The sequence below is a fragment of the Tasmannia lanceolata genome, unplaced genomic scaffold (genome assembly GCF_043159265.1).
Source record: "Tasmannia lanceolata isolate RefF3 unplaced genomic scaffold, GAP_Taslan_0.1 ptg000013l, whole genome shotgun sequence".
Lineage (NCBI taxonomy): Eukaryota > Viridiplantae > Streptophyta > Magnoliopsida > Canellales > Winteraceae > Tasmannia > Tasmannia lanceolata.
The window spans coordinates 11,908,607-11,918,267 of NW_027518690.1; the positions used below are offsets into that span (position 1 = coordinate 11,908,607).

At 39.0% G+C, this 9,661-nt stretch overlaps 1 protein-coding gene across 1 annotated transcript; it reads right to left on the minus strand.

The window, feature by feature from the left end:
• Positions 1 to 1,839: 1,839 nt before the first annotated feature.
• Positions 1,840 to 7,744, minus strand: LOC143889796 (inositol diphosphatase DSP1-like). Its single transcript, XM_077394149.1, has 6 exons — positions 7,372 to 7,744; positions 7,106 to 7,341; positions 6,521 to 6,614; positions 2,850 to 2,907; positions 2,714 to 2,757; positions 1,840 to 2,307 (listed from the first exon to the last, which is right to left on the minus strand). Exons 2-6 carry the CDS (start codon positions 7,294 to 7,296, stop codon positions 2,074 to 2,076), a joined length of 621 nt encoding a protein of 206 aa, XP_077250264.1. The 5' UTR covers positions 7,297 to 7,341; positions 7,372 to 7,744; the 3' UTR covers positions 1,840 to 2,073.
• Between the last annotated feature and the right edge of the window lie 1,917 nt (positions 7,745 to 9,661).

Consider the following 9,661-nt stretch of genomic DNA (forward strand, 5'->3'; position numbering starts at 1 on the left):
GTTAAACTAACAGACCGTTGATGGAGGGGGTGTACTTGTCACGTTTTGAAACCTCAAGGGGTCTACTTGTCACGTTTTGAAAGTCAGGGTTAGAGTTGAGTTGAATGTGTTAGAAACTAGAGGGGGTGTAAATGTAACTTTCCTGAAATTGTTTGTTATGTAAGGTATTTAAAATCTATAGAGAAAGTTACATTGATTAGGTGTTAAATGACTTCTTTTCAAATGCCCTTTCATTGATTTTGATTGCTCAAATTGTGGGCCTTGTCTTTCATGAATCTGGGTAGCTCTTCAATGGGGCTTGCTGGAGATGGATAATCTAATATCCCCTACTTCGATCTCACATTGCCCAGGAGTGGATTTCATGGCCTATTGCAATGGATAGTGAATTCGATAGCCGTTGGAGATAGATCTGTGGATCTTACATTGTACAAGAGTGGATTTAAAGGCCATTGGAGGCAAATCAAAATTAGAGAATGATCATTTAATGACACTACCTTGGATCTCACATTTCCAAAGAGTGTAGTTGGGTTCTACCTTTGATTTCACATTGGAGTTGATAGCCATTGAAAATAGATCATTTAATAGCCTTGATTTTACAGTTTCTGAGAGCTGAGTTAATAACTATCGAAGATAGATCATCCAATGAGCCACACCTTAGATTTTACATTTCTAGTTGAATTTTTTTAGAAGGATTTGAAAATTCTTTTTTAGAAGGATTTTGACAATATTTTAACATATGTCTTCTAAAAATATATGTAAAATCCTTCTAAACTCCAATGGCATCTTTTTTAGAAGGATTTTACAAAAGTCCAGCTAAATATTGTTAGAAACACATAATATCATATCATATATAATATATATGTAAAACAGAATCCTGATGAAGTGGGTGCGCCACGTGGCATCCCTCCTCAAAAAACGTAAAATTCTCTCTCAATGAGTTGATATACTTGGATTGTAGAAAAAATCTCACCATATCCCCACGTTTTTAGCAAAATTGTTTCTATTACTCACGTGTATCAGCAAAATTGTTTCTATTTACTGGAGAAAAAATCTCCACAAAAATCTCCACTATGTCTCATGATTTTAGCAAAATTGTTTCTATCTCTCAGTATAAAGCAAAATTTTGGCGAATTATTTATTTTTTGCCCCGTGCATTGCACGGGTTGTCCACTAGTAGATAAGATGATTCGATGCACTGGTTGTCCACCAGTAGATAAGATGATTCGATGCCTTCGACCCATTGAACTCATTAGGGTTCTTCCAAATAAGCTAAATTGTTGACTGCCTGCAATCTCTCTTCCATCTCTCCCAAACACAACCCGAACGGGTGTGGCTTTTTGGTTTGAAGTCATGGGTATGCTCCCCAGTCCCCATTGATGTGAGTTCGAACCCCCCGCACTTATCTGATGTGCGTGGTTTACGGGTGATTGCGCGCATCCGTAGGGAATAGTCCCGCCCTAAAAATTGGGATGGAGATACCCTATGTCATTAAAAAAAAAAAAAAAAAAACTCTCCCAAACACCCCCAACCCTCTTCCATTTTCAGTGAAGTTATCCAGGGCAAAGCTATAGCCATACCAAACATTCCCACTAAGATAATCTTATAGTTTATGATGCTCTTATAAGAAAGTGAAAGCAATATCATTTCCCTCATGAAGATAATTTCTCTTCTACTTTCTACGATTTTAACTTACCAAACCTACGGATAAGGCTTTCTTTCCTAGCATTTTGCATCAATACAGCAGAACTGAACACTTACAGAAGCTACACTCGTTATAAATTATTTGTAATCAAAGAGGAAAATTACCAGAAGGGAATGAAATGAAAATCAAGAGAAGAGTCACCCCAATGATTTGTGGAATCATTCAATTTGCCAAACTGTTTCAACCCAGTACACTTCAATTTCCTCTTTTGAATGGGGCAATTTAAGGCCCGTATGAATAACATTTTCAAGTGATTACATAGTTACTATACCGAATTATCAAAACTTGCATAAGAGGAGTGTGTATAAAAGAAAATGAAGATATATTGGCAGCGGAGAGATTGTGGAAATAACAAATGCTTGATCAAGTAGTTATTCATGACTTATCTGTGTGTGTGAATCAGGTGCCTCAAGGAGGAAGCAACAGATTCTTGGTATGGTGCAACACATGGAGTCCCTCAAGCGCGAAATATCAAACACCTCGATAAACCTGAGGTCCGATACCCTGACTTTGGCAGCGGCGAAACGTTGGTATTCCTCAAATATGGAAGACAGACACCAATTCTGCAATTTCCTGAAACAGCCCACGAGGCAACCTGTCCGATGCTGTAGAATGCAAATATCAAATAGAAGAAAAAGTTATGTACGTTTTTGAGCCCAAACATATGCTTGGGCCATGTCTTTTTTGGATTTTGATATCCGATTGTGAATCTAAAATTGATTATTGGACTTGATATTAAGGCCATGTTTGTTTGAGATTATGGCAACTGATTGTGAGTGCCAAATCAATTATTGGACTCAAAATTATGTTTAAATTGGAGTCCAATAATCGGTTTGACACTCATAATCGGTTGTCGTAATCTTAAACAAACAGGGCCTAAACGTAAATTTGAAGTCAAATAATCAGTTCTGGACTCACAATAGGTTATCGAAATCCAAAACATACAGGGCCTTAATCAACATTGAAGAAACGACAGTTCAATTCAAAGGAGTTGTAGAGGTTGATCCATACCTTTCCCCGTTTGCAATGGATCAGAACTGGATGATTCCTGATATCTGGAGGCACCAAAAAGAAGGTTATGCATATGAGTTACTGAGTTTTGGAATCAGTAGTGGGAAAGTTTTGGAAATGTTGTTTAATTTAGTACCAAGTAAGACTGAGAGGGCCTCAGAGATGGTCTCCTTGGGTATGGAAACAAAAGGCTCCTGCAGATGCAGAAATTTACTGAATATAGTAGCACAAGTCAAAGAAAAGCATGGAACACCACCAAGATTCAACAAGATATTAACTCAAGATCCCTAAAATTTCTAAAAACAAAATGTTTTTCAGTGTTGAGGTCTTCCGAAGAATTTAACATATTCAAACATAAAACCTTTTACGATCCCCTGATCAATCATTTTGCTGCAGAAAGGGCGGAAAGATGTAAAAAAAGTCATTTTTTTAAGAAAATACATGTCCCACAATTTTTGGTAGGTAAACTGGGAAAATCTCCCGCCTCTAGGTTGAAGAACAAAGCCTTGAACATTGAGCTAGAGGCTCAATCCCATGTCCCTCAATCCTGCTCATTGATGATGAGAATTACATAATAGTAGTTGCTTGCAGGTAGTACAACCTAACACTTAAACTGATTAGAATAAAAACAATAACCAAATCAACCATTCTTCAGGTAAAAATACAGGTAACACAATAGGTCCGCATGGCAAAGAAGGGCATCTGGCAAGATTCTTTTGTCATTGCAGGTGATTCTTCAAATGTCATTGCTCGGGCTACAAAAAAATCAGTGGGTCCTTGGAAATTAGCAGGTGTTGTTGATGAAATTAGAGATAATTGTTTCAACTTAAACCAAGAATTTCAGCATAGGTTGAGATCTACTAATGAACAAGCGGACAAACTGGCTAAAGGAGCGGAGAAGGCAGAAGTGATTATCAGCAAATCCAGTTCAACAGTAAGGGAGGCCGTGGAGCGATAATTATCTATATAGATAATTATATAGATAAGGCCAGCTATAGGCGGAGCGAAGCCGTGGAGGCTATGGATTATTGGATTTGGAGGCCGTAGAGGATTTGGGGGGCTATGGGTTGCCAGATTAGCAATAGGGCTGCTGGGTTTGGCTGTAGGAGGCTGTGGTCATTGTAATCAAGATCGTGGGTGGTGGCCCGAGATCGGCGTGGTGGCCAGTGGCAATGGAGGTTGCCGGATTCTTGATGACTGTGGTGGTGGCTGAGACTCCCCGGCGGAGATGTGGGTGGGACTGGAGGTGGTGCCCGCGGTGATTGATGGTGGTGCGGGATGGAGGTGGCGCCCGCGGTGATTGATGGTGTTGTGGGATGGAGGTGCTGGAGATCTGATGATGTTGTTGGATGGTTGGCTATCATGCACGGTGAGGACGCACGATAGCTCTGGGCCTTCGAGCGGAATTTTTGAAAATCGAATTCGGAATGTGGTGGAGAAGTCTGTGTGACGTGGCAGGTCATGATCTTGACTGGGTGGGCTCCACAATATGGCATTTTTTGTTGGATTCGATACAATGAAGGCTATTGGGTAATGTAAGGGGTAATGGGTTTCCTCTGGGCCAAGGAGAATGCTCTTGTGCAATTCATACTATGTAAATCTGGTGGGAATACTGGTCCCCATTGTAAATTTGTTGGTATGAATATATTTGTCAATTAAAAAAAAAAAGTGATGTTGGGTGCCTAGATAGGTTTTGGGGTGGGATTATTGATCGGGGATATGTCGTATTCTTCTTGGGGACAGGACACCTTGTCCCATCCAAGTGTATTATGCAGAGGTGTTGTCCATGCTTTTAAGCAATGAAATCTGTTAGCATATTCTATTATAAGTTGCTGTCCATTCTTCTTGGCAATGTGATAACAAAAGTCTCATGGAAATTGAACAAAAACAGCAACCACAAGTGTGAAGACAGAGAATCGTTTGGCAGACAGAGCAAGAAGGCAACAGGGGAAAGTACACGTTCTTCATCTAGGAAACTCGGAAAATACAGTAATCCATTCTCAAGTTTGAATCTTATGGTTGGGATGTTCATTTATATACATGCAATTCATCCACCCTGAAGCTAGTTACAGCTTTTACCCCAATAACCTAATGTAGTATCTCATATCACATGCACACAAGCATCAGTCTCGGATAAGGAAATATATGCTGAAACACTATGATTCTGAAAAATCCCATATGCTGCTGAAACATCGTACATTACATAAATATAAGTTCAAAGTCATGCAAGTGAAAAATATTGTATCCAAAAAATAGAAACACATTAACAACGAACTTAGTGTATAGATGCTTCCTGAAAATAAAAGAAAGATAAATAAAGTATGTCCAACAAGACTATCTGACATGAAAAGCTTCTTTAAAATGAGGGTGGCGTTGTTACACGGTGCAACCTCCCTGTAGTATCTGATCGCAGTCGCATTATTTAACTGCTATATACGATGATTAGTTAAGAAGAACTTCACATGCTCCTAAAACTTGGTTAACATTATATCTGCCTTCCAATAGCAGTAAAAACCTTTTCTAATCCACTCACTAGGAAAGCCATTTCTTGAGCAGCGAGGGATCATTTTAGTTTTCATGCATTAATTCCTCAAAGTGGATGATTGGAATCTCCTCAAAGTTGACACTCAGACCCTTCTAAAGATTCATCCATTAGGGATACTAGGACAAGCATATGCACATCGGATCCTTCAAACAATGTACAGGACAAACAATCTAGAGGACCCCCAGAGCCAATCTCTTTAGCACCAGATACATGTACACATATCCCTGTACACAGCCTTAAAGTATCCAAAGGTTAAACCAACCTTTAAAAACTCGGATTTAAAAGAGAGATCGGGCAAATGTAAAAAGGACTGTACTTGTGCAAGTCAGCTATCCCGGTCAAATTTACATTAACTCGGAAGATTCAAAGGAGTTTTTAATCGACTTGGTAGGTCGAAACTCAGACTTGGCCAAGAAATCAACAAAGGAAAAACAAGTCGACTCGAGCAAGTCAACAACTGACTCGGGGAGTTTCTTACACTGGGAAAGCTTGAAAAGAATTCTACAAGAGACACAGAATCCAATAACAACATAAAGTACACACCTTAGGCACTATGGTATGGATCATATGTGAACAAATTTCCTCAGCATTGGGTGGATTGAGCAGCCATGAATATCTCAGTTGTTAGAATTTTCATGACTCTGTATGATTGCCTATGGATCATTTAGAGATCCAAATCTAAAAAGGATCTTAAAGGGAGTTTATTTCTCTCCACTGCTTTGTGATCAATACCTTACAACATAAAAATTCAGGACTATGATTGATTTACATAGTAATTTTCATGACATGAATATCTCAGTTGGAAGAATTGCATAAAAATTCAGTATTATGATTGATTTACATATTATTTCTCTCAGTTGATTAGACATGAATATCTCAGTTGTAAGAATTTTCATGACTCTAGAGTCATGAAAATTAGCCAACCCCAACTGGTTTGGGACAAAGGCTTAGTTGAGTTGAGTTGAGTTGAGTTGAGTTTATGATTGCCTATGGATCATTTAGAGATTCAAATCTTATAAGGAATTTATTTCTCTCCACTGCTTTCGTGATCAATACCATACCATACGACATAAAACTTCAGGATTATGATTAATTTACACAGTAATTTTCTTCCATGTGGGCATGATTGTTGTGGTCCATAGTAATTCTGTTTCAAAAGCCATTGCTCATTCTCGACAATAATTAATCATTATAAAATCAGCAAAGAAATCCATAAATAAGTCAAGAAAATAGGAACAGAACTAAAGAAAAGATAAAATTACCTTGTTCCCGTCAATCCCAAACTGGAAAAGCCGAATTCCGTGAGATCGAAGAAATTCTAAATTCTCCTCCGGGTATGGTTCAGGGCACAAATATCTGTCCAAAATCTCATTAAATCAAAATCAAATTGCTCGCATCTAAATTACATCATGAAACTAAAAAAAAAACAAAAAAACAAACGAGATCTTGCAAAAAACAAGAACAAGATATCGTTCATTGAACCGAACTTGCACGATCCAAAACCCTAACCCTAGACTTAAAAAAAATCCCTTGCCTGCGAGAAGTCCAAAAAGAAACAATATCCAAACAAAATAATATAAATTGAAAAAAAAAGAAAAAAAGGCGAAAGAAATCCCCTTCATTGAACCGAACTGGGACAATCCAAAACCCTAACCCTAGACATAAAAAGAAACAATATCCACAATCCAAACAAAATAAAATAAATTGAAATAAAAAAATGAAAGAAATCTAGCTCAATGAACAGAACTGACACGATCCAAAACCCTAACCCTAGACATAAAAAGAAACAATATCATATCCAAACCAAATAACATAAATCGAACAGAAAAAAGAGAAAGAAACCTCACATAATGGATCGAAGCTCCAAGGTTCCGAGAAACTCGAAGTTCGTAGGGTTTGGAAATCCTGATCTGTAAATCCCTGTCTCGACCATCCCGAAATTTAGAGGCGGAACCAAAACACCTTCTCCATTCCCTCTCTCACCTCCTCCTCCTTCTTCTCCTCCCTTCATCTCATTCTCCATCATTATCAATCCCATCCACTCTTCTTCTTTCTCCTTCAATTCAAATCTCTCTCTCTCTCTCTCTCTCTCTCTCTCTCTCTCTCTCTAACCCTCCAAATCGAGATAAAAAACAACAAATCAGAGTCTTGAATCGAAATCTCTCTCTCTGTCCACTCCTCCAAATCGAGATAAAAAAACAACAAATCAGACTGTTGAATCTCTCTCTCTCTCTCTCTCTCCAAATCGAGATAAAAAAACAACAAATTAGAGAGTTGAATCTCTCTCTCTCTCTTCAACTCCTCCAAATCTAGATCACTTGAATCGAAAATCCCTCTCTCTCCAAATCGAGATAAAAAAAATGGAAAAATCAGTCTTGAATCGAAAAACCAGAGAAGAAAGAGATCAGGGTTTGGGAGAGATGTCCGTACGGGCTCGTTGCATCTTCTAGAACTAGAATATCTTTTATTTCAGCAGAAACAGATTCAGAATCTCCTATTTATCACGCTTTTCGACGTCAAAAGGGCGGGCGAATGCGTAATGCAGGGGGTGAACATCGCTCTTATTTTAATAGTAATTTTATCTATGGGATCTGCTAGGAAATTTCTCGGAAATGGATTTCTCGGTTGGATTTTGCAACAAATAACAGCCACCTCATATGAATTAAACAAAAGAGACAAAATCCAGCCACGAAACTGCTTTAAGCGAAATCGCCTAACACTTGCTGTATCTGTAGAAATAAACCAAGAGTCGTAGGTTGTTATCCAAGGGCGTTTTTGTCCCGAAAAACACAGGCTCCCCTGTTTCTTCGCCTTCAAAGTTTTGTTTTTGATAATCTAACAGGCAATATCTGGGTCATAAGGGGACACATGTGTGAAATCAAAACCGTTGATCTTGTAGAGCTTCATGTGGCAATCCACATGCTTTCAGTCTCATCCGGAACGGTCATCATCTGTGCAAGATAAAGGAGTGGATAAATCAACGGTTTAGATTTTTTTTGAGATTCTAGATTGATCAAAAGGTTAGGATCATTCGATCAAGATGTTTTGACGGCATTAACAAATATCACTGACATGAGGCAAAGATGGGGCGGCGGATGAGCAGGAGCCTTTGTGGAAAGTACATGATCCGGGCCCACTCAAAAGAAATCGGCACAATCAGGTCCGTCCAATTTGTAGGCCCCACCGGAGAGACAGTTTGACTGAGAATCAATTCATGGATTGTTACTTGTAAGGTCGGAGTCATTTTCACTGCCTGTATGGATTTCCAGATGGAGAGTTGAGATTATGTTAATATTTTCTGAGTGGGCCCAGATGAAGCTTCTAGTGGGGAGTGGGATTCTATTTTCCTTTCCTTTGACGTCTATATCACGTATATCGTGTAAAGACTTTAGAGAGCACGTGACTTTGAATCGAAAAGGACATGTTGTGACTTTGAAGGAGACTGAATCCAAGCTAATCCATTTCAGGACTTTCGTTTTGACTACCAAAAATGCCTGAATTTTCTTTATGAAACGGATGCGGTGTTAAGGGCAGCAAATCAATTATCGCCACGACAAGCTTCCCTCGGTTTAACTTCAACAAGAAACACACCGAGGCAGTCGGCTCTTCGGCATAAAGTCACGGGTATGCTCCCTGTTGACGAGTGTTCGAATCCCACCTCCGACTTACCTGATACACGTGATGTGTGTGTCATTGCGTGTATCCGTAGAGACTAGTCCTACTCCCGAAGGGGGTGGGGACATCCTACGTCATCAAAAAAAGAACAAGAAACTCAGCAAAAAATTGTGAATTATTTGGCAGACGTGGCACACTTTGGTTGTCATGCACCAATCCTACCATAAACTTAGGTTCCCATGTCATTTTCCTTGTTTTCTTTGGATATTTACCTCGTAGAGTAGTGGTGTAAGTTGTCAACATGGAGGAGGAGACGAGCATTGGATTTACCATAGAATAGTAGTAAGTAGTGTTAGGCATGGTCTCAAATTTTGGTTTCGGGAAGTGTTTAGGTCCTCACCGAAACCAAAATTTTCGCCGCCGAATACACCAGCTACGCCTAACATGTGAAATGGATGTATGAGGATGTTGTGCTCTGCCTGGAATACAATCATGAAATTGAAAGTACCAGATATTCCTAGAGGCATATCATCAGAGAAGCTTCCTTGACCAATCGGGTAGATCAAGAAAACAGCAGTAGCAGCTGCAAATGGAGCTGAATATGCAACACCAATCCAACATAAGTTTGATGCAATTGGTAGTGTGAACTAAAAACCTATTAATAGATACAAACACATCCCCACAAGTTCCCAAAAAATATAAATTGGTTCGAGAAATAAGAGGATCAAACCATTTCTTCTGACTCTTTTTCAAATTCGATAAAATGTTGGCTGATCGTATATTTGATT